This window comes from Suncus etruscus, chromosome 7 (assembly GCF_024139225.1).
Source record: "Suncus etruscus isolate mSunEtr1 chromosome 7, mSunEtr1.pri.cur, whole genome shotgun sequence".
NCBI lineage: Eukaryota > Metazoa > Chordata > Mammalia > Eulipotyphla > Soricidae > Suncus > Suncus etruscus.
Genome location: NC_064854.1, coordinates 66,654,383 through 66,679,811, shown reverse-complemented (window position 1 = coordinate 66,679,811; position 25,429 = coordinate 66,654,383). Strand labels below are relative to the sequence as shown.

The following is a 25,429-nucleotide window of genomic DNA, read 5'->3' as shown; positions in this document are numbered from 1 at the left end:
TCTCTTTCTGAATATTGCTTATTTAGTTCTGCTCCCAGATTGCCAATGGTCTTATTTATTACTAGTTGAGTTATTTACTTGAGAAATGTATTTCTATTCCAATCCCCTCTCTCTCCCAGTGTAATTTGTAGCTTAAATGCAATCCTATAGAAACAGCCTAACAGCTTTCCAATTCTTTTTTTTTTTTTTATTTTGGGGCAACATCTAGCTGTGCTCAGGGCATATTCTGGATCCTGTTCTGAGGGATCACTACTGGTGGTGCTCAAGGGATCAAACCCAGGGCTGCCACACAAAATAATCCAAACCAGGCTGAGTGTGAAATATGTATAGTCTGGCTCTTCTGAGAGAAAGGAGAGGAGAGGGGAGGAAGGGAGAAGAGGGAAAGAGCTGCCTGCCATAACTACCATTTTTTATTGAGTAAAGAGACCATCCCTGGGTGGGAGAGCAAGGATAGAAGTCCTATCCTGAGCCAGGTTTGCTTGAGACATGTAAACAATCTCTGTTTTTGTGTAAAACCAAGTTGTAAATAGATACAAAGAAACTAAGGATCTTCTTTGTTTTGGGTAAAACAAGGTATAATCTAACAGGGGGTCATGACCCTTTGATGGTGGTAGAAGTTGTATGCAGTAACTGTACAGTAGTACTATAAACTTTAACACAATTGCAACCATATTACCTAAACTATAAAGTTTAAAACAAAAGAACAGATTTTACCTGAGGAATAACACAGGGGTTTTTAATGCTTACCTTGCAAACATATGACCATGGGTTAAAATCTTGAAGTCCCATCTGTATAGAGTGAAGTCCTGCAGTGGTGCTGTTGGATCATGGAAACCATGTTGTCTGTGATCTTCAACACTCTGAGCCATTTCCAGGTACACCACAACCAGGCTGTGTAAGGTGCTCATGAGAAAGGGGTGTGACCACTGGTGAGCACCACCACTAGGAAGATATGTGTGCCACAGCTGGGAAATAAAACCTTTGGTAAGGACACTGTAAGCAACATAGCCATTCTGGTAAGCAATATTTATGTTGCCCGAATTAGTGGGTAGTCTGCATTGAGCTCCTGGGTAGGCACTGCAACTAAAGGTGGGTACACCTTGGTGAGTGTCATATCCAAGTGTACAAGCCCCTAACCCAGAGGTGGGACTCCCTCAAACAGGCCTGAGTACAACTTCTATGTCAGCAGATCAGCAAAGGCACAAGGAAGGTGGGAGGGAGAAAAGTGAGAAATGGATTCTTTGTAGAGCTTCCTCTATTTGGTTCTGTCATTTTATTTTGAATTTTAATTTCCTCAGAGATTTCTTCTCTGTGCTCAGGACTCTTGCTACTATTTGGAGACATTTCCAGCTATATCACCAGCCCATACATCTGTCTTATTAAAAATTTTAAAATTACCGGCTTGGAGAGATAGCACAGTGGCGTTTGCCTTGCAAGCAGCTGATCCAGGACCAAAGGTGATTGGTTCAAATCCCGGTGTCCCATATGGTCCCCCGTGCCTGCCAGGAGCTATATCTGAGCAGATAGCCAGGAGTAACCCCTGAGCACCACCGAGTGTGGCCCAAAAACCAAAAAAAATTTTTTTTAAAATTATAATAATATGATTTTCCAAATTGTTCATAAAGCAGTTGTTTCAGGCATTAAATGTTCTAATACCAATTCGACTACCAGTGTGACTTATTTTTTACCACTTCTCCACTATGCCCTCATACAGACACAATTTTTTAAATTTTATATTATATTTTACAACACAAAGGCAAATGGAACTATCAAAATTTATATCAATAAAATAAATTTATGGTCATTGTTAAAATCTCACAATGGTGTTACTAAAGTCATTGTCTTATATTTTACTGGATTAGTAGGTACTAGTTGAGTTCTCCACACCTCTGTTTTGAGTTTCAGACTCTCATATCTCTCACCCTACTGGATCCCTTCCACTGAGTATCTAACAGCCCTTTAAACCTTCCCTGTGATTTTTCTCTGTGTTCTTGTCTTAGTGAACTGAAATTCATCTGTTTCACTGCTTGAGTCCTCTTCTTGCTTCCTCAGTTCTATATAAAATGCACACCTAGATCTGCTACTTCTTTCTCCAACACAAATCTGTGGGGATAAATTCTGGGGCTTGCTGGTTGTCTGGTTTCCCTGGAGTTTCTGGCTATCACATGCATCTTTCAGCCACTTGCAGTTTGCAGTATTCACCGTGTTTGTGTTTGAGCTGACCCTGAAATGTACAGGTCGGCAGCAAGCAGCACACAAAAATACCAGACAGAGTCACAAGAGAAAGTGCATTTTGGCTATGGAGTGTTGTAGTTTCTTGGAGTTTATTGAGCCAGCTAAGCTTCTCCTTTCCGCTGCTTTTCCTTCCATTTTTATTAGCCAGACTTTAACATAAATCACCTGACCTGAGGGTCAGGGTTGACATACTTTTGTTAATTAACTCAAAAAAGGTGAAAGGTCATACCTATATTCATTGCAGTACTATTTACAATAGTCAGAATCTGGAAACAACTAAGTTACCCTTCAATAGATGAATGGCTAAAGAAACTGTGGTACATATACACAATGGAATATTATGCAGCTGTCAGTAGAGATGAAGTCATGAAATTTTCCTATACATGGATGTACAATGAATCTGTTATGCTGAGTGAAATAAGTCAGAGGAGGAGAGAGAAGCAGAATAGTGTCACTCATCCATGGGTTTAAAAAACAAAAGACATTATTGTAATAATGCTCAGAGACAATAGAGATGAGGGCCAGAAGGACCGGCTCATGGTATGAAGCTCACCACAAAGAGTGGTGCATGCAGTTAGAGAAATCACTACACTAACAACTATTATGACAATGTTAATGAGTGACAGAAGTAGAATGCTTGTCTGGAATACAGGTGGTGGTAGGGGAGGAGAAAGATGAGGAGCATTGGTAGTGGGAATGTTGCACTGCTGAAGGGGGTGTTCTTTTTATGACTGAAACCCAACTGCAAACATGTTTGTCATCATGGTGCTTAAATAAAGATATAAAAAAAAGAGGTGAAAGGAAAAAGTAAAGTGACAATACATATCTTTTTTCCCAAATCCAACCATTTTCTCATCATTTTATTATTAAACTAACATACTCTTTTTTTCCCTTTAGCTGTTGATATATCTTTTGATATATTTTTTGTATATATTTTAAATGTTTATCCTAATTCCAGTTTTATATATTCCAATTATTTTTCTGAGATTTTTCTTTTTGTTTCTACTAAAAGGACAATCTACTTTTATAATTTTTTGCATAAATTTTTTATGATTTCTAATCTAATCTTATGATTTTTGTTGCATGAAAGCTTTTAGATTGCTTTATAGACAAAATTTAAAATTCTTAGTATACCATAAATTCTTTTCTACTTTTATGTGCTTTGCAATCCTTTCTGAATTCACCCTATTTCCTGAAGCACATTATTTTATTTGCACTTCAGAGAATGTGCTGTGCTTTTTCTGACTGTTAGACCTTAATTCAGATAATTTCCAGACTTCATTACTTAACTCAAATCCTCAATGTTTATGCCATTCATAGCTCTAGTTACATAGCTACCATTCTAGTTCAGCTCTTTTTTTTCTTTTATTAAGCATTATGATTTAAAAAGTTGTTTAAAATAGAGTTGTTTCAGGGATACAGAGTTCTAACACCAGTGTCCCCTTCCCTCCACTATCCCTAGGGTCTCTCCCATCTCCCAGCCTGCCCCTTGGCATGCATATAAAATTTCTTTTTTTATTTAAACAACTTTATTACATACATGATTATGTTTGGGTTTCAGTCATGTAAAGAACACCGCCCATCACCAGTGCAACATTCCCATCACCAATGTCTCAAATCTCCCTCCTCCCCACCTAACCCCCACCTGTACTCTAGACAGGCTTTCTATGTCCCTTGTACATCCTCTTTATTAGGATAGTTCAAAACGTAGTTATTTCTCTAACTAAACTCATCCCTGTTTGTGGTGAGCTTCATGAGGTGAGCTGTAACTTCCAGCTCTTTTCTCTTTTGTGTCTGAAAGTTATTATTGCAAGAATGTCTTTCATTTTTCTTAAAACCCATAGATGAGTGAGACTATTCTGTGTCTTTCTCTCTCTCTTTCTCTGACTTATTTCACTCAGCATAATAGATTCCATGTACATCCATGTATAGGAAAATTTCATGACTTCATCTCTCCTGACAGCTGCATAATATTCCATATATACATATACTGTGTATATGTATCACAGTTTCTTTAGCCATTCATCTGTTGAAGGGTATCTTGACTGTTTCCAGAGTCTTGCTATGGTAAATAGTGCTGCAATGAGTGTAGGTGTAAGGAAGGGATTTTTGTATTGTATTTTTGTGTTCCTAGGGTATATTCCTAGGAGTGGTATAGTGGGTCGTATGGGAGCTTGATTTCCAGTTTTTGGAGGAATCTCCATATTGCTTTCCATAAAGGTTGAACTAGACAGCATTCCCACCAGCAGTGGATAAGAGTTCATTTCTCTCCACATCCCCGCCAACACTGCTTGTTCTCATTCTTTGTGATGTGTGCCAATCTCTGGGGTGTGAGGTGGTACCTCATAGTTGTTTTGATTTGCATCTCCCTGATGATTAGTGATGTGGAGCATTTTTTCATGTGTCTTTTGGCCATTTGTATTTCTTCTTTGTCAAAGTGTCTGTCCATTTATTCTCCCCATTTTTTGATGGGATTAGATGTTTTTTTTTTTCTTGTAAATTTCTGTCAGTTCCTTGTATATTTTGGAGATTAGCCCCTTGTCTGATGGGTATTGGGTGAAGAGTTTCTCCCACTCAGTGGGGGGCTCTTGTATCCTGGGCGTTATTTCTTTTGAGGTGCGAAGCTTCTCAGTTTAATATATTCCCATCTGTTAATATCTGCTTTCACTTGCTTGGAGGGTGCAGTTTCCTCTTTGAAGATGCCTTTAGTCTCAATGTCCTGGAGTGTTTTACCTATGTGTTGTTCTATATATCTTGTGGTTTCGGGTCTGATATCGAGGTCTTTCATCCATTTGGATTTAATCTTTGTACATGATGTTAGCTGGGGGGGGGTCTAAGTTCAATTTTTTGCAAGTGGCTAGCCAGTTGTGCCAACACCACTTGTTGAAGAGGCTTTCTTTGCTCCATTTAGGATTTCTTACTACTTTATCAAAAATTAGGTGATTGTATGTCTGGGGAACATTCTCTGAATATTCAAGCCTATTCCACTGATCTGAGGGCCTGTCTTCATTCCAATACCATGCATATAAAATTTCTTCCATGTTACAAATAAAACTTTTTAAAATAAAAATTCTATGCTGGTATATTTTCTTTTTTAATTTGAATGCCTTACATTTATTTTTTTTTTAAAAATATCTTTATTTAGGCGCCATTATTACAAACATGATTGTAGTTGGGTTTCTGTCATTAAAAGAACACCCCTCCCTTCACTAGTGCAACATTCCCACCACCAGTGCCATCTTCCTCCTCTCCACCTCCTGCCTGTATTCCAGACAGGCATTCTACTTCTCTCACTCATTAACATTGTCTAAATAGTTGTTAGTGTAGTAATTTCTCTAACTGCATGCACCACTCTTTGTGGTGAGCTGAATTCATATCATGAGCCGGTCCTTCTGGCCCTCATCTCTATTGTCTCTGAGCATTATTACAATAAAGTCTTTTATTTTGTGTCTCTCTCCCTCTGTTTCTCACTCAACATAATAGTTTCCATGTTGATTTATTTATAGGAATATTTCATGACTTTATCTCTCCTGATGGCTTCAAAATATTCCATTGTGTATGTGTACCACACAGTTTCTTTTGTCATCCATCTGTTGAAGGGTTGTTTCCAGATTCTGACTATTGTAAATAGTGCTGCAATTAATATAGGTTTGAAGAAGGCATTTTTGTATTGTGTTTTTGTGTTCCAAGGAGTAATTTGTATGCTGATATATTTTAGAGTTCTCATGAAATAGGCAGATCTTACAATCATAACATTTAGTAAGAGTGATCTAGCTCATTTCTTTGCCTGATGAATCTTCTCTTGTTTACTGTTGTACTTTGTTTCCAAAGTGTTAGTCTTAGAGTAGGCATATAATATTGAAGAATAAATAGGCAACGTAACTTCAAAGTCTCAGTTCTGAGTGGGAAAAACACAGCGAAGGTCCTTTTACCCAATCACAAGCCTGTGATTTGGAGTTGTGTTGGTAATGATTTTGATCCTGACACTACATTAAGGGGTAGAATGTAGGGCTGGAAATTTGTTTTTTGGGTATATTTGAAGGATGCATCCTATTATATTTTCACTTGGATGGATGTTAATAAGTTATAGATTTAAAATATGTTTAATTTTTTTTTACATATTTAAAATATGTATTTTAAGAGCTGGAGTGGTAGTACTGTGGTAGGGCATTTGCCAGCCCAGGATCGACCCACGTTCGATCCCCAGTATCCCATATGGTCTCTCGAGCCTGCCAGAAGCGGTTTCTGAGTGCAGAGCCATGAGTAACCCCTGAGTGCTGCCAGGTGTGGCCCAATCCCCTCAAAGTATTTTATAAATGTTATTTTAATCTTTTATATAAATGGAGGATAAAAATTTAGTTTATCTTTGCAATTAGCCATCTACATTATCAAGGCATCACTAATTTGCCAATTATTGGAATTTTTCCAGAGAAAATTAAGTCTCTTTTTAGTTAAAATTGTTTTTAACAGATTAATGAATAGATTATATATTAAATTTGTTGTGAATATCTGAACAATATTCCTAGGGTAAATAATAAACTTGCACTTACCACAGTGGGTTCTGGGGGTTGTAAAGAAAGTAGTATAACATGTATTTTATTACTTGCATAATTTGGGGCACAGTACAGTTTTTAAGATATTAATATATGGTTTATTTAAATGACTTCATTGTTGATAAATTGAGACTTTTATATCAAAATGATATAACAATAAGGTAGTGACAGCATGTTGCTGACTTTGGTTTGGTCTGGCAAATGGTTTCCTGAGCATTTCCAGGAGAACCAAAACCAAGGGTCAGGTTTGAGCTCCTCCAGGTCTGCCCTCCCCCACAAATAAAATTTAAAAATAAGTAACAAGAAATTGAATTACATTGAAGGCTCAAAAGGATTAATTGTTTCATTAATGGTATTCTTCTAGCATAGCTTTGATTTGTTTTTCAAATGTTGTCAAATTATTAGAAAAATAATTTATTGCCGGGCGGTGGCGCTGGAGGTAAGGTGCCTGCCTTGCCTGCGCTAGCCTAGGACGGACCGCGGTTCGATCCCCCGGCGTCCCATATGGTCCCCCAAGAAGCCAGGAGCAACTTCTGAGCGCATAGCCAGGAGTAACCCCTGAGCGTCACAGGGTGTGGCCCAAAAACCAAAAAAAAAAAAAAAAAAAAAAGAAAAATAATTTATTTCAGATGTTTTCCAAAATTTACTTAGTACTTAAAATCTAAGTATTTTTTATTCCATAATTATGATTAACTTGGTGGCTGGGAAGCTAAATATACTTCTCATTTAAGGCAATGAAAATATTTGTGTCTGAGAATTTTTTAAATTGGGTCTGCATGTTCAAAATCTCTACATTATCATGTGCTATACATTGAAATGTATTTATTAACAAGACAGCAGTATCATTAGATTTTGTGGACTTTTGAATGAATGAACTGGTTACTAAGCTTGCCAGGGTTTCCAGGAATTTTAGTTTTTATTTGGAAGGGTGGTAGACTTGAAGACATATTTGTTTTAGCCTTTAATACTTGGAATATGCTTTTTATTTCTATTGGCTTTTGAACAGAGTTGATCCAGTCAAGAGGGTGTTTCTCTGTTCCACTAATAGATTAAGGAATCAGTAAATTACAGATAGGTTTATAGAGTACAAAGCAAAATTTATTTTCACATCTGGCTCAATGTTTCACAATAGAGATGGAAGGAACCTAGAAAGAACATTTAAAAAAAGTTTCTGGCAGAGCACAGGGAGGAGAAAAACAGAGATGAATAGAAATCAAGGTGCGGAAAAAGATGATAAGAAAAGGAAGAATAGGGGAATAAGGGTCACGGGCCTTAGGTATACCAGTGATATGGGAGAGTGGTATAGCTGTATATCCAGAGCAAAGACTCAACAATACTGAGAACATGAGATCTAAACTATAGACACTGAATTTTGAAATGTGCCGTCATGGTGGCAGGTGGGTGGATAGGTAGAGAGGGTGGGAGTGGGAGAGAGCATGGGAATGCTGGTGGAGGGAAGTTGACATTAGTGGTGTTGATACTATTGGTATTGAATATTGACACTATGGAATATTGACAATATTGACAGAATTGAAGTTGTCACTATTGGTATTTGTATATTATATGCTGAAGACTCAACTATCAACAATAGTGTAAAGTTCCGTTCTTGAATTAAATTAAAAATTAAAACCACCCTGGCAGTAAAACAATTTATGGAAACTCTTTTCTCCCTCACACAGAGATTTTTCTATTATGAGATGAAATAAAATTAATGTGTAGAATATAAAGCAGAGGATGAGCTTGGGCTTAAGTGAACCTTAGAAAAAAAGGATACAAAATTTAATTTAAAAAATTTGCTCTTTTAAATGGTTCTGTAGAAACTGATAAGTTGAACTTGTGGTACCCAGAATGCTTGTTCTAATAAGTTCCCTGATTAATATTGAAACTATTATTTAATAATAAGCCATATTAATAAATTTCAGTAATATTTAAAATATTTCAAAAGTAAAATTTTTCCTGGTCATGTTCAGTTTTCTTTTTTTTTTTTTTTGGTTTTTGGGCCACACCTGGCGGTGCTCAGGGGTTACTCCTGGCTATCTGCTCAGAAATAGATCCTGGCAGGTACAGGGGACCTTATGGGATGCTGGGATTCAAACCAACCACCTTAGGTCCTGGGTCGGCTGCTTGCAAGGCAAATGCCACTGTGCTATATCTTCGGCCCCACATGTTCAGTTTTCTAGGGAGAAATTATTTAATAACTTTTCAAAAACTTTTATATAGAAATATGTCACTTTCTATTCTGATCAGATTGCCTCTCGATCTTCCAGATGGCTTAGAGTTACATTAAACTGTACTTAAAACTTAAGAGTAGTTAAATGTCTTTCCATTAATAAAAAAACAACAACAACAGTCTTTTCATTTCGAGGACTTAATTTCAGAGATCACTATTTTTTGAACCAAACCTGGTGGTGCTCAGAGGGTTACTTTCTGACTCTGCTCTCAGGAATCCCTCCTGGTAGGTTGGGGGATCATAAAGAATGCAGGAATTGAATTCAGATTGGCCACGTGCAAGGCAAATGTCCTACCTCCTGTGCTATCGCTCTAGCCCCACAAAGATCACTATTAAGTAGGACAGTCAATTTAAAAAGTTTTAAGTAAGAGTATTTAAAAAAAATTCACTATTGTAATTTGGATGATTAGTGCATGCTATTAAACACGATATTTTTATTATGCTATTTGACAATATTGAAAATGTGAAAAAATTTTTTTTAGGTATACATATGGGCAACCAGTGAAAGGAGATGTGACACTTACATTTTCACCTTTATCCTATTGGGGTGTCAGGAAAAATATTAAAAAAAACTTAAAGGTAATCTTTGCATATATTTTATAATTTGTTATAGGTAAACTTGTTTACATTTTCAAAGAGTGATATTTTTACTGAATTAACAAAAATTGAATGTAAGGCAATCAAGAGCTTTTTAGCTCTGTGAATAATTAAGTGATTAATTAATTAAATGGGGCAGTCATTGTATTATTGTTTTCGTTTGAGTTTTATTTCTACTATTTGAATTACTTAAAGATTAAAATGAAATTTTTTAAAACAGATAGATGGGTCTGCAAACTTCTCCTTTACTAATGAAGAAATGAAAGAAGTAATGGATTTTTCGGATGATCTTTCTGAACACATGCATGTGTCTTCTTTTGGTCCAGTAGAAATTTTAGCCATAGTGACAGAATCTCTTACAGGTTTGTACATGTGGAAGTGAAAATAAAGCTATTTATGTGGTGCTTCACTTCCTCTCTCTGTTTGAGTTTTGCAGTGTTACTTTCCAGAAGGTACTAGTTAGTTTTGAGATGATTATGTCTACTGATAAGTCTGATTTGTGGAATGTTTCCATAATGAAGAGGGGGAACTTATTTTCTATGAAACTTCAAATATGCAATAGGTATATATTTCCACTTATATCTTTAATGTCTATCCTTAAATGGAAATGCTGATTTTTCAGAGGATTGTTATTTATGGGAATCATTTAACTCAAATGTTCAGAAATCATTTTTGTGCTTTGTTTTTAGGCCATATGTGGCTGTGTTTAGGGCATACTCCTGTTTGCTCAGGGATCACTTCTGGGGGACTTTTGGGCTATTTGGGGTGCCATAGATTGAACCTGGGTCATGCAGATAAGGGTACTATATTATTTATCAGGTCCAAAATATTCAGAAATATTTTTTAGAAATAGTTTTACCTTTAATAATACAACTAAAGTTAATTACTATTTGGACCTCACTGTTGCAATTTCAACAGTTTTTATTAATCCCCAAGGGAACAAATTATGTCAGTGGCCTTTATGTGCTAGAGCAAATGTCATTATGGGAGAAATAGTGCTTTGAAGGCATCATTCGAAGATGTAATAGAATAGTATGGTTTTGTCTGTGGTCAAGTCAATGTTGAATGAGATGGTGTCCTGATATTTTAGCCCCTTGGAAAATATAAATAATTAGGGAGATCATATTGATTGAATTTGTTGGTGAAATATTACCTTTGCTTTTTGAATGGTACACTGTCTGTAATAGGTATCTCAAGAAATGCAAGCTCCAATGTATTTTTTAAGCAACATGATTACATCATTGAGTTTTTTGATTATACTACTGTCTTGAAGCCGTCTCTTAACTTCACAGCCACTGTAAGTTGACATATTTATTAATAGTCTAAAGCAATTAGTTTAATACAATGAAATAGAATGGGAATTGTTTTTAGTGTTATTTAATAAATTTTGAGTAAAAGGTAGACTGATTTTTTCCCTCACATATGTGAGATATACAGAATTATTTCCAAATAACACCTCATTTCTCTAAATATTAGTTTTCAACAAAAATATTTTCAACATTCCTTAATAAGTTAGATTTGTATAATTACATTTGGGGTTTATAATTAATTAAATTATATGCTTGTTACATTTTTCATTTTATTTTATAACATATGTATTATATAAAAATAAAATTATATTTTACAATGTTAATATATGAAAAATATGTATGTGGAGAGAGAAGTATAATGTGTGGGAACAGCAAGTCTAGAAGTTAAAAAGAGGGAGTATCACTTAAGTTTGGCAGAATTATGGTAAGAGACATGAGAAGATCACTGAAGTAGAGATGGACTGAATTTGAGGTAGTTGGGGATATAGCTAGCAGTTTCCTGCAGAGGGGTTGGTGATGATAGTATAGCAAGGTGAGAAGAGTGACAAGAGGTTTGAGACTTTTTGGATTAGAGAATAGGTAACTTTCTTCATTAAATCTCCACATTAGAAAGAGGTAAAGGAAGTAAGAAAGACACCAAGAGGATGGAAAAGGTAGGATATTAAAGAAGACTAATACAGAAATATGGAAGAGAAAAGAAGCAAAAATATGAGTGTAGTCAATGATATGGGAAGATTTTTAGAGAGGGATTGGCCAATCTAGAATTTTGGCCACCTCCTAAATGCCCTAAGAACTTAATTTCAGCCTAATAATCTCCATATTTAGCCATGTATAGGCAAATTTCATGATTTCATTTTGTTCTAATGGCTGCATAATACTCTATTATGTAGATGTACCAAGTTTTTTTTTTAGCCACTCATCTGTTCACAGGTACTGGGGTTGTTTCTAGATTCTGGCTATTGTAAATAGTGCTGAGACAAACAGAGGAATGCATAGGGCTTTTCTGCATGGTGATTTTGGGTTTCTAGGGTACATACCTAGGAATGGTATTGCTGGATCATATGAAAACTCATTTTTTTTGAGAAATATCCATATTGTTTTCCCAAAAAGCCTGGATCAGTCTACATTGCCACCAGCAGTGAATGAGAGTCCCTTTCTCCCTGCAGCCGCACCAGCATTGGCTATTTTTGTTCTTTGTGATGTGTGCCAGTCTCTGTGGTGTGAGATGATACTTCATTGTTATTTATTTGTATCTCCCGATGATTAATGATTTGGAGCATTTTTTCATATGCTTTTTGGCTATCTGTATTTCTTCTTGGCAGAAATATTTGTTCGTTTTATTTTTGTATCGTTAGATATATTTTTCTTGCTAAATTCTATCAGTGCCTTGTATATCTTAGATATTAACCTCTTACTTGATGGGTATTGGGTGAATAGTTTTCCCCATTCCATGGAAGTCTAGTCACTGTTTTCTTTGAAGTGCAAAAGCTTCTCAGTTTAGTGTAGTCAATTTAATGTAGTTTAGTGTAGTCTCAGTTTAAGGTGTTTATCTTGGCTTCCACTTGCTTTAACAAAATATTTCATCCTTGAAGATGCCTTTAGTTTCATCCTGAGTGAAATGAGTTAGAGGGAGATGGATGAACATAGAATAATTCCACTCATTTGTGGGATATAATAAAAATAAAAGATAGTATGGTGGGGCCGGCGAGGTGGCGCTAGAGGTAAGGTGTCTGCCTTGCAAGCGCTAGCCAAGGAAGGACTGCAGTTCAATCCCCCGGCGTCCCATATGGTTCCCCCAAGCCAGGGGCAATTTCTGAGTACTTAGCCAGGAGTAACCACTGAGCATCAAACGGGTGTGGCCCCAAAAATAAAAAAAAAAAAAAAAGAAAAAAAAAAGATAGTATGGTAATAAAATCCTGAAACAAGAGACTAGGGCCAGGAAGTAGGAAGCTTACCACAAAGAGTGGTGAAAATAGTTAGGGTAGTGAATGGTCCACTGAATGATAGTTGGAACTGATCACACTGATCACAAGAACTGGGTGCTGAAAGATATAAAGTGATGTGCATGGTACCCCTTTAATAGTGCAAACCATAGTGTCGGAAAAGGAGATAGAGAAGAAAGAGAGGAGAGAGGAGAGGAGAGGAGAGAGGAGAGGATAAAGGAAAGAGAGCGAGGAGAGGAGAGGAGAGAGAGGAGAGAGAGAAGAGAGAGAGGAGGAAGAGAGAGAGGAGAGAGAAGAGAGAGAGGAGAGAGAGAGGAGAGAGAGAGGAGAGAGAGGAGAGAGAGGAGAGAGAAGAGATAGAGGAGAGAGGAGAGGAGAGGAGAGGAGAGAGAGAGAGAGAGAGAGAGAGAGAGAGAGAGAGAGAGAGAGAGAGAGAGAGAGAGAGAGAGGCAAAATGTTTGCCCCAGAGGCAGGCTGGGGAGAGGGCAGGGTTGGTGGGAGGGAAACTGGTGGGAGAGACATTGATGGCAGGAAAAGTGCAATGATGAAGGGTGATGTACATTTTATGATTGAAACTCAATTATGAGCAATTTTGTAATCAAAGTGCTTAAATAAATTATATATTTTTATATACATGTAGATAACTCGATTTCATGGGGGTTGTGCAAGTGAAAATTTGACTTAATGGAACATAATTCATTTTTTTGTTACTTATTTTAAAATAATGTGTTTTGAAACTTAGGTGAAGGTATTTCGCTCTGATGATAGTCCTCTGACTCTAGAAGAAAGAAGAAATGATGTAGTCATAAAGGTGACACAGACAAACTATTCCCACTCTTGGAGCAGATGGAACAGTAGTGACCAGGAAAAGGAAGTGATCCAGACCATAAATTATGCTGTCCCTCAGAATGGAATTTTCAACATTGAAATTCCCATCCTGCCTGATTCCAGGGAGCTACAATTGAAGGTGCTGCCAGTTTCCCTTCATACTAATGTATGGGCAGTTTTGAAATTGTAATCCTGAATAGGTGTTTTTACCAATGAAAGTCAGTACATAGGAAGTATAAATAACTTCTCTAGCCATTGTTGATTTCAAGTCATGGACATTATATTGATTGAAACTGAAATGAAAGGAAATAAATTATTATTCTTATACCTCTTTTCTGGGCTTTTACCCAGAGTGATTCTCCAGATTCCCCAAGTATTCTTGCTTCCTTTCTTTTGCTTATTCCAAACCTACTTTGTGGATGTATAGAGAGAAGTGATAGGATTTGTTTCTTGTAAATTATCTCTGTGAAGAGATAAATGACCATTGGAGAGAGTGAAATGATCCTTTTCTATTTAATTCTCTGTTTTGTGATAATGTATCTTTGCTTCCCAAATAAGTTAAAAATGAGGCTCTTTTCTATTTAAATGTGAGGATGAAGATTCTATTCTATTTGTTGAAATAATCAGTTTCTTTATATTACAAGCTATAAAATGGCAAAGTATGTATTTTTTCTGTATGAAGAAAAATGAAAGTGATTTTTTGCCTTTTAGTGATTTTTCAGCAAGTAGGATATTTTCTGTATTACTAAAAATGAAAATTTATAGTGTTTTTTCCTTCGTTTTTAGGCCTCATTTCTTGATAGTACAAATACAGTGAGAATTAATGGTATGTTTAATTCTCCTAGTAAAACATATATCCAGTTAAAAACAAGAGAAGAAAATATAAAGGTAATGCTTACTATATTTTGATAATTAGAATATTTTCCCCTTAATCTGTATATATTAATTATGATATTTTTTCCCAGGTGGGATCACCTTTTGAACTGGTGGTTATTGGTAATAAGCCGTTGAAGAATTTGAGCTATATGGTAATTATAAAATATCAATTTATGATTTACTACAGAACCATCTTAAACAGTGTCTACCTTTCCTTTCTCACATTTCTACAATATTTTAAAAATACAACTATTTTGCTTTGCTAAAAATGAAATTCAACTCACAAATTTTTTAGCCTGTCTTTGTAGTATAATCAAAGTATCCATTTTTTCTCATATTTTACTCTCCAATTTAATTTGCATAATTTAATCTTGCCGTATGTTTAAAAGTTAAATTTCTGTGATGTAACCCAGATGTTTATTATAGATAATTATAAATAGAACTCATAGTTGCTCAACAGTGCTGTTATTTTGCTAACATGCTTTTTCCAGTGATGTCCTTTCCACCTAAAAATATATTCCTGAGGGACCGGAGTGATGGCGCAGCAGTAGGGCATTTGCCTTGCACGCGGCTGACCCAGGAAGGACCGAGGTTTGATCTTCGGCATCCCATATCGTCCCCCAAGTCAGGAGCGACTTCTGAGCGCATAGCCAGGAGTAACTGGGAGATGTTTTTGCATTAAAAAAAACTTCAGGGCCCGGAGAGGTAGCACAGCAGTGTTTGCCTTGCAAGCAGTCGATCCAGAACCTAAGGTGGTTGGTTCGAATCCCAGTGTCCCATATGGTCCCCCGTGCCTGCCAGGAGCTATTTCTGAGCAGACAGCCAGGAGTAACCCCTGAGCACCGCCGGGTGTGACCCAAAAACCAAAAAAAAAAACCAACAAAAAAAACCCCCAAAAAACTTCAAAGTTGGATTAAGATTTTGTGTGTGTATTTAAATTTATTATAAAACTAATTGCTGTTGAGATTTTTACTGACTTAATTTAAAATGTATATTGCTTATTATTCTTTTCAGGTAGTATCGAGGGGACAGCTGGTTGCTGTAGGCAAGCAAAATTCACCAACCTTCTTTTTAACACCAGAAAATTCCTGGGCTCCAAAAGCCTGTGTAATTGTGTATTATGTTGAAGAGGATGGGGAAATTATAAGTGATGTTCTAAAAATTCCTGTTGGGCTTGCTTTTAAAAATAAGGTAAGATGTAAGAAAATGACATTTAAAACAAAACTTACAATTAAAGTGAGAAGAATTTATTTCTTCACAATAGTATCATTAAGCAATAGATGTAACATCAACTTGTTTAGAAGTTTATATTCACTTCTGAAACTATAGTAAAACCTCTTCAAATTTTGTTATAGTTGTAGTTTTGCATGTGAACTTACTGATTATTGTGGATCTTATTTGTAAGCTTTGACTTTACTTGAAGACTATAAGTCAAATTCATGAAATTATTTCTGGAGTTCTCAAATAGTTAAGGCAGCATTGTTCTGATATGTAATTCCAGTGTTAATGTTAGATATGTGTGGTGTTGATACTAAAGTGTAAATGAAATAGAGTGTAAAAGGTAATGTGCTCTTAGAAGCTGAGCTGGGCTTTGGTTTATCCATTTTATCTGCTTGAAAACTTAACCAAGACCTGAAAGTGGCAACATTACTTATAGGAAATGTGTGTAGATTCTTATATCCAGACATATCAGTAATTTGTTTTTGTTTTTGGGTCACATCCAGCCATGCTCATTGATTTTTGGCTCTGCACCCGGAAGTGCTTAGGGAACTAGATGAGGTGCAAGGAATCAAACATAGATTGGCCAGGTGCTAGAAAAATACTCAGTGTACTATCTCTTCAGCCCATCAGTGATTTTTAAAAATGTCTCTTAGGATATTTTATATTATTTTTCCAACTTTTATTGAAGTACCATGGTTTACAGTATTAACAGTATAGTTTCAAACTTACATCTTTCCAACATCACATCCTACGTTGATGTGTCAGCTTCTTTCCACCAGTGACCCATGGACTACTCACATCCTTACTCTAGCTTGGTAAACTCAATTCCTGTTAGTGCTTTGATCTCCCATCCTTGATTTTTGGACCACTTCCTACCGTGCTCAGGGATCACTTCTTATGATGAGGCTCAAGGGGCCTTAATGTGGTACTAGGGATAGAATTGGGGTCATCTTCAATCTCATGAAAGGCAAAGACCTTTAATATGTCTCTCTTTCTTGCATCAGTGGGTTGTTTTTTTTTTTTTTAACCTTACAGAGTCCAGCTTCATTCAACCCCCACCCTCATCTCTCCTTGAAAACCAACTCTGAAAAGAGTTTATTACAAAAGTGTCATATAGAAATATGAATTTTAAAATGAACCATCATGTTACTAAAATCTGATAACTTTTCTTTTTTTAATCTGATAACTTTAAAAGTCCTTTTAAGAAAATTAATACATTTTAAACTAGTAATTTGCAGAATACAATTCTGTTAATAGTTTTTACTTTTACTTAATTTTTTAAATTTATAAGTAGTAGTAGCTAACTATCATGCTTTTACTGAAAACTGTAACCTCTGGGCCAGAGAGATAGCACAGAGGTAGGGCACTTACTTTGCATGTGGCCCACCCTGAATGGACTGGGTTTGATTCTGGCATCCCATATGGTCCCCCAGCCGCCAGGGGTGATTTCTGAGTGCAGACCCAGGAGTAGCTCCTGAGCAACTCTGGGTGTGGCCAAAAGCCAATCAATCAATATAAATAAAGGTAAAAATATTAAAAAAAAGAAAGCTGTCACCTCTGACTTTGTCAAATATAATGCACTTTTTTTTTAAAATGAAAAAAGTTTTTAAGACAACTATATCCACCAGTTTCTAATGGATTTTTGATTTCTAGTGATTCAAATAGTTCCCTCGCAAATGTGAATTTTGAAAAATGTCAATTTCTTATTGAGGTGTCATGATGTACAATATTTTTAATATTATTATTAATGCTATTGTACTCTGGTGATGCCACATCCATCACCAGAGTATCAGTATTCCTCTACCACCTTTCGGTAGGCACTCACTCATTCTCCAGTTCTATTGGTAGTCTCTTTGTCTCAAAGAGACAAAGGTGGTGGATTTTCTGCTTTGGGATTACACCTAGCAATGCTCAGGGATTACTCCTGGCTCTGCATTCAGGAATTACTCCTGGCAGTACGCTGGGGACTATGGGGATTATGGGGTACTAGGGTTTGAACCTGGGTCACTTGCATCAAGGCAATTACCCTATCTGCTGTATAATTTTTCCAGCCCCTAAAGATAATTTTTAAAAATAATATTGAGAACCATGTGAATTACAAGTCTTTCACAGTTATATTTAAGGTACATAGTGGCAGTGAATTAGGGCAATTCCCCACTACCGGTGTTGACCTCCCTTCACCCCTGTTCCCAGCATGCATCCCATACTTCCTCTGAAAGATAAATTTTGAGGTAGAAGTTAAGGGGATCTAGAGACAATATGCGAGAGAACACTGGCATTCTGGTAACAGGTAGCAACATTATATTAAATAAATTAAATTATATTAATTTATTAATTTATGTTAATTTTTAGGTTATACCTGGTGGTCCTCAGGGCTTATTCCTGGCTCTGTACTCAATACTCACTCCTGGGCTTGGGGAAACCATCTGGGATGCCTGAGATCAAACATGGGTTCACTGTGTGCAAAGCACACACTCACTGCACTATCTAGTTGGCACCAACAAAATATTTAAAAAAATTTATATTAACAAACACTTTAAATAATAGTACCTTAATGAAAATATGTGAAAAGAAGTGTCAGGTTTAAGTAAAGAGGTACATCTCTGAAAGTGAGGCTGACTTCTAAACATTTAAGTGTCAAAGAGGAAGCAGAGTGTATAAATAGCATAAATGCAAGAAATTTCTTCAATATGAGAAATAAGAAATTTGTTTCAGGGTCCGGAGAGATAGCACAATGGTAGGACATTTGCCTTGCATGCAGCTGATCCAAGATGAATGGTAGTTCGAATCTCGGCATCTCTTTTTTTTCATTTTTTTTATTTTTTTTTAATTTTTATTTTTAATTATGAGAACAAGGGTGTAAAGAAAGAGGACAAGGCAAAGTTACAGTGGAAGGACAATCACCCATAACATAATTCTCAGAAGTCCCCTTGCTGATATCTTAACTTTGAAATTTCAGCCAAAGAACATTAAGATAAATAAGACAGAATCCATGTACAATTACTTTGTCCCTCAAGTCCCCAGATTGTAACACATTATAATATTTCTTAACAGTACACAAAGCAATCTAAAGCCATAAAACTTACATAGCTCCTTAAACATTACAGGCATAGTATTTTCTTACATTTCCATATACATGCATATTAGCTTACGTTAACCTCAAATTTTAAGTGAGTTCTTTTTAAGGATTAGAGTCAAAGGAGCACAGTAAAAATGGTGTTAGAGTGGCAATTGTTGTTTGCATAGGCCCACCAAAATATGAGGGACATGGAAAGAAATAACCTTGGCCTAAGTACAAAGAGACCCGACCCCTGAAGTTTCCTGGCACAAGACCAAGTCTAGGCTCCAGGCAAGCTAGATCGTCCAATCTAAGACATTGTCTGTAGTGCCAACACACTTTTATTTTTCACACAGTCTCTGTTGTTGGTATCATGTTTCTGTATTAAAGATCCTGGAATCTGCATATCTTACATTGCGAATCTCGGCATCTCATATGGTCCCCTGTGCTTGCCAGGAGGGATTTCTGAGCAAAGAGCCAGGAGTAACTCCCGAGAGCCATTGGGTGTGACCCAAAAACCAGAAAAAAATTTTTTTTTGTTTTAGTTACATTTACAATTATCTTTAGAGACTAGGGATGTAGGTCAGTGGTAGAGCATTTGTATTGCATATGTGAGGCCCTGGGTTCAATTCTCAGCAAGGCAAACACAAAACTCTTTTTCTAGATTTTATGTGGTAATGTTTATCATAGCTATTCAAAGAAACTTTCACTTTGAAATAGAATATGTGTAAATAAGAGAAAATTTATGTGTGTTTGCTAATTGATATCTGGAATAAATTAAAGAAGTGCAGAAGCGGCTTGCTGTATAAGTTTCGAACTTACCCACATAGTACTGCAAGTTTCAATGATGGGGTCTTTGAGATGCAACGTAAAGAGAGTATGTTCAGGGTTTGCACTTCAACTCTCCACTTCCTCTCATTTAAGGTGTAAATGGAGAGAAATAAATTAGACATAGTGGCTTAAGAGATATGACAAGGAAAAATGGCCTTGCTTGCTGGATTTTTTTTCAATACCATTGCAATATAGGAGAGGGATGAAACTCAACTATAAAATAGAAGGCAGAAGCTGCAGGGTTAGTTGGAGGGAAAATATAGAAAGACATGGGGAGAGACTGGCCAATGTAATCAGAACAAATATCTGTGTTTGCTTATGGACAATTTTTCAGTTAGGCTACCCACTTCACACAGAGATTGAGAGATCCAACAGACTGTCTTCCCCAGTTATTTTACTTCAAAGCAATGCCTCCCACTTACTTCCAAAAGATATTTCTGGGCTGTAAAACCTTTAAAGGTGAATAAAAATTAATAATGGCAAATAAACACTTTATGGGCTTTTAGTCAAGAAGAAAAGTTTAGTTGCATGGAGTGGAATGTTTAGGATATTGGTCTGGTAGCACAATGATTGAGGTTGTGGGATGTTGAGATAGAGTTTTATCTTAGTAGGAAGGAGAAAGCCATTTGGTACAACTTGTGATAAGAAGGTCTATTGTTTTTAAGAAGTACTGGTATTCCTGGAGTAATAGCACAGTGGGTAGGGCATTTGCCTTGAATGCAGCAGATCTGAATTCTATCCCTGGCACCCTATATAGTTCCCCCACCCCTGATCTCTTCAGGAATGATTCTTGAGTGCAGAACCAGAAGTAAACCCCGAACACTGTTGGGAGTGGTCTCAAAACAAAAACAAAATGAAGCAAAAAGTATTGGTTCTGCATGCTTTGATGAGTGTGTGGGGTCTCAACTTACAGTTTTGCAAAAGAAATCAGAGGGAAAAGGTGCATTTTGACCAGGAGTTATCAAGTAGCTTCCTGGATCTTATTGGGTCAGTCAAGCTTATTTTTTACTGCTGCTTTCCTTGCCACTTTTATTAGCCAGAGTTAGACATAAATCACCTGAAGAATCAGGGTTGATATAATTAAGGGCACTTTTGCTAATTAACTCAGAAAAGGTAAAGTGATTTTGCTTTCATTACGGTCACAGAGTAATGAAAGGAATATTCAGGCAGTCCTTGGTGAACTCTTACTTGTTTAAGTCAAGTCACAACATGAGTATCTGTAGCACCTTTCCTCTTGCACTCCTCCTCTTGCTGTTCGCCATATATGGCTGAGCTGGATACTGCTGTCTTTTCTTCAGCATTGGCTGGTGTCATGAAGAAAAATAAGAGGAGTGTAGAGAAATGAGGAGAATTCCATGGACACCTCTGTGAAAGTATGACTTTTAAATGCTCTGGGAGTAGTTTTATTTTTCCATTCTTTGGAGGACATGTGTATATGGTTTTAGAGTTATTCTTGACATGAGGCAAAATACTCTTTTTTTAAAAATTTTTTTTATTTTTATCATATTGGCTTACATATCATTCACAGTAATATTTTAGGTACATATCAACATTGAATCAGGGGAATACCCATCACCAAATTTGTCCTTCCCCCACCCCAGTTTCCTTCCTGCAACCCATATCCCCCACCATCACCCCTCGGGCTGCTAGAGTAGGTGGTCCCCTCTTTGTCTAACTTACTATTAGTGATCATATATCTGTTTGGTCCTGGTACACTCCCTTGTTGCCTCTATTTGAGAGGCAGAGCTAGATAGTTTGAGTTATGTGGTTTTGTTTGAAGGAAAGAAAAGCAATAGAATGGGGTAAAATAAATAAATAAATAAATAAATAAATAAATAAAAAATCAAATAAGCTGAAAATGGGCGGAGTCCTTCTAGAGGCTTTCAACCTCAGTTTGAGAGAGGACATGTAAAAGGTAATTGAAGGGCTGGAGAGATAGCATGGAGGTAAGGCGTTTGCCTTTTATGCAGAAGGTCATTGGTTCAAATCCCGGCATCCCACATGGTCCCCTGTGCCTGCCAGGAGCGATTTCTGAACATGGAGCCAGGAGTAACCTTTGAGCACTGCCAGGTGTGACCCCAAAAAAACAAAAACAAAACAAACAAACAAACAAAAAGTAATTGAAACACCACAACAGTACAGAAAGAAATATCAAATTAAATATCCAGTGAGCACTACAGCAATAAAGACAAGCACCACACAATAGTCTTGGTCCTGAAAATCAAACCATGCCGGAGTGCAAAAAGAAAGAGAAAGATAAAATAAAATTAGAGACATCAACTTCAATATCTACACCAAAATAAAGAAGTAAAAAAAAATCAATCAATCAATATATATGTGAGTAAAATGATTATTTTGTGCCCCCCCCCCTGCATTGACACAGTACCTATTGAGGATATTATAGAGGGAATTCCCTTGGCCTAGGAGATACAGGGTTTCTCCACCCCTGAAGTATACTGTCATGGGATTAACTATAGACTCCTTGCATGATCATTTACTCTCCCCTTGGTGCTTTTGTGGCGAGGCAAATATACTCTTCAATTTTGATGTACTGTTTGTCAGACAGGTAGGTGATACTTTAAAAACATGAAATAAATACTTTTTTTCCTTTTCTTAGATAAATATGTATTGGAACAAATCTAAAGTTGAACCATCTGAGAAGGTCTCTCTTCGGATCTCTGTGACACAACCCCGCTCTGTAGTTGGAATTGTTGCTGTTGACAAAAGTACGACTCTGATGAATATGTCAAATGATATTACAATGGAAAATGTGAGTTTACCTAGTGTAATTTTGTTTGTTTTTCCTAATCAATGCTTAGAGAGCAGGGACCCACTTTTGGCAACATAAGAACATGTAGGCCCTTGCTACAACCTGAGAATGTGGTGCTATTTGGCCCTATAGTGCCTGTGCCATCAAGGCCACCTAGTGGTACTTGGGAAACATTTGGTTCTGAGGAATGACTCAATCTGTACTCTGGTCTTAGCTAATTTTGTTTGTTTGTTTTTCTTCTTCTTTTTTTTTTTTTCAGGAGGGAAGCACCAGTGGTGCTTCAAGCTTACTTTTGGCTCTTGCTTAGGGAACCACTCCTGGAAGTGTTTGGGGACATGTAGTATTGGGAATCTGACTGGGTTGGCTACATATAAGACATGTGCTGTAATCCTTGTACTATTTCTTTAACCCCTGTTTAAAATATTATTATAAAATACAATAAAAAAGATAATTATATTGCTCCAAATATCTCAGACAAATTTTATAGTTCTTCAAGTATAAGTAAAAGAATGAAAAGGAATTTGTAGTCCAGTCATTATATTAGAAAGAGGCTTATGTGGTCAAGAAGTGGTCGTGCTGTTTTATATGAGAACTATTACCTAGAATTCTTTATCATTTCTCTACTATGCTTTAGTTTGAAGGCTCAAGAAATGCTATGAAATTGCCTGTGCAATGCCATTGGAAAAGAGGGCTTTACATTAAAGTACATCCCATTTTTGTTACATATAAAGGTTATAAATGCTTATAGTCATTGTAGACTCAAATCACTTTAATCTGAATTTTAAAATAATTTATATTTTGATTCAGTCATATCTCTTGGTGCTTGGGCACTACTCTTGACTTGCTCAGGAGCAGCTCCAAGTGGTGCTTAGAGAGGATCATTGTACAATTACAATGACATGTCTTCTACATGTACTGTATGTTCCTTCCCTGTCACTAGCTAGTTCCCTGTCTCTTCTGTAGCTGATTTTTCTCAGTCTTCATCATTTTCCCTTCCTTTTTGGCTGTTCATGTTGCACTGAGTTGAGATTGCATTCACACCTGGTGTTTGAGTGCTCAACCTGTACTCATGGGAAGCCCTGCATTGGTGGTAGGAATGCCCCTGATTCAATGTCACTATGTACCTAAAATATTACTGTGAAAGAGTTGTAATCCATTGTGGTCAAAATAAAAATTATTTAAAAAGAAAACAAACAAAAAACCCAATAAGGCAGTAACAACAAAAGTACAAAAAGAACAACAAAAAAAAAACCCACAAAAAACAAAAACAAACCAAAACCCAAAACCATCACCTATGAAAAAACAAACAAAAAACCCAAACCAAAACAATAAAAAGCAAACCCCCAAAACAAAAAAATATATAGTCAAAAAACCCAAACCAGCAATTACTTAAAAAGGTTTGTGTTTCTTCTTCTTCTTCTTCTTCTTCTTCTTCTTCTTCTTCTTCTTCTTCTTCTTCTTCTTCTTCTTCTTCTTCTTCTTCTTCTTCTTCTTCTTCTTCTTCTTCTTCTTCTTTCTTCTTCCTCCTCCTTCTTTTCTTCTTCCTCCTTCTCTTCCTCCTCCTCCTCCTCCTTCCTTTTTTTTTGTAAAGGCACATTAAATATTGGGGAAATTAGAACAGGAATTCTGTTGGCCTAATAGATACATGGTTTCTCTGCACTTAAAGTATACTTCCATGGGAACAACTACAGACTCCATACATGCTCACTTTCATCTTTTAACCAAATGGTATTGTGTATATTGTGTATATATTCTGCATCTTCTTTATCTACTCATTTGTTGTTGGAATCTTGGATTGTTTTCATACTTTGGTTATTGTTAAGAGAGTTTCAGTTAATGTAGGTGTAACATATCTTTTTGGATTAGTGGTTTTTGGTATAATGAGTACTACTACTAGTATTGCTGAGATTGGAGACAAATTACAGTGGGTAAAGTGCTGACTTTGATTTGATCCTCATGTAACTGACTTTGATTTGATCCTCAGCACAAGTTCCCTAAGCACTGAGCCAGGAATAAGTTCTGAATATAGCTGAATGTAGCCTCAAACCCTCTATCTTTCATAATACTACTATTAATGTGATATATATACACCTATGTTTTTTTATAGAAAAGAACTGTATCTTATTGATGTTACCTTTTTTATAATATGAATTTTTTGTATTGTACATTCTCTGTTTTTTAAAAATTTAATTTGTTGAAAAATTTTAAGAAAATATATCATGTACTTTCTGGCCATCTATGTTTTCCCCCCCCAAGGCCAATCCTTTGAGATGACTTTTTTTCCTTTAATAATGATTTCTTTATTTAAGCACTATGGTTACAAACATGCTCGTAGTTGGGTTTCAGCCATAAAACGCACACCCTCTTCACCAGTGCAACTTTCCCACCATCTGTGTTTCTTCTTTGAGAAAATTTCTGTATCTCTTCTTCCCATATTTGGATGTGGTTAGATGTTTTATTTTTATTAAGCTCTACCATTACCTCATATATTTTAGATAGTAACCTTTTATCAGATGGGTATTGGTTGAATAGTTTCTCCCATTCCATGAGAAGATGAGTCAGAGGGAGAGGGATAGAGATAGAATTATCACACTCATTTTTGGAATACAAAATAAAAGACAAAATAGAAATAATATCCCAAAACAGTAGAGCCAGAGGGACCAGCTCATGGTAGGAAGTTTGCCACAAATAGCAGGGGTTACAATTAGGGCACAGTAGGAACCACTATGACAATGATAGTTGGAAATGATCACTTTGGACAAGAAGTAGGTGCTGAAAGTCATATGCATGATATACCTTCAGTAACAAAATTACAAATCACAGTGTCTAAAGAATTGGAAAGGTGGGCCCAGAGAGATAGCACAGCGGCGTTTGCCTTGCAAGCAGCCGATCCAGGACCAAGGGTGGTTGGTTCGAATCCTGGTGTCCCATATGGTCCTCTGTGCTATTTCTGAGCAGACAGCCAGGAGTAATCCCT

At 36.4% G+C, this 25,429-nt stretch overlaps 1 protein-coding gene across 1 annotated transcript in view; it reads left to right on the top strand.

Moving 5' to 3' along the window:
* The window catches only part of CD109 (CD109 molecule), a 197,275-nt gene that overhangs the window by 75,604 nt on the left and 96,242 nt on the right, over window positions 1-25,429 (top strand). The window contains 8 exon segments of the mRNA XM_049776808.1: window positions 9,501-9,597; window positions 9,836-9,977; window positions 10,803-10,912; window positions 13,611-13,835; window positions 14,483-14,584; window positions 14,662-14,724; window positions 15,587-15,763; window positions 22,300-22,452. Coding sequence (XP_049632765.1) covers window positions 9,501-9,597; window positions 9,836-9,977; window positions 10,803-10,912; window positions 13,611-13,835; window positions 14,483-14,584; window positions 14,662-14,724; window positions 15,587-15,763; window positions 22,300-22,452 — 1,069 coding nt within the window.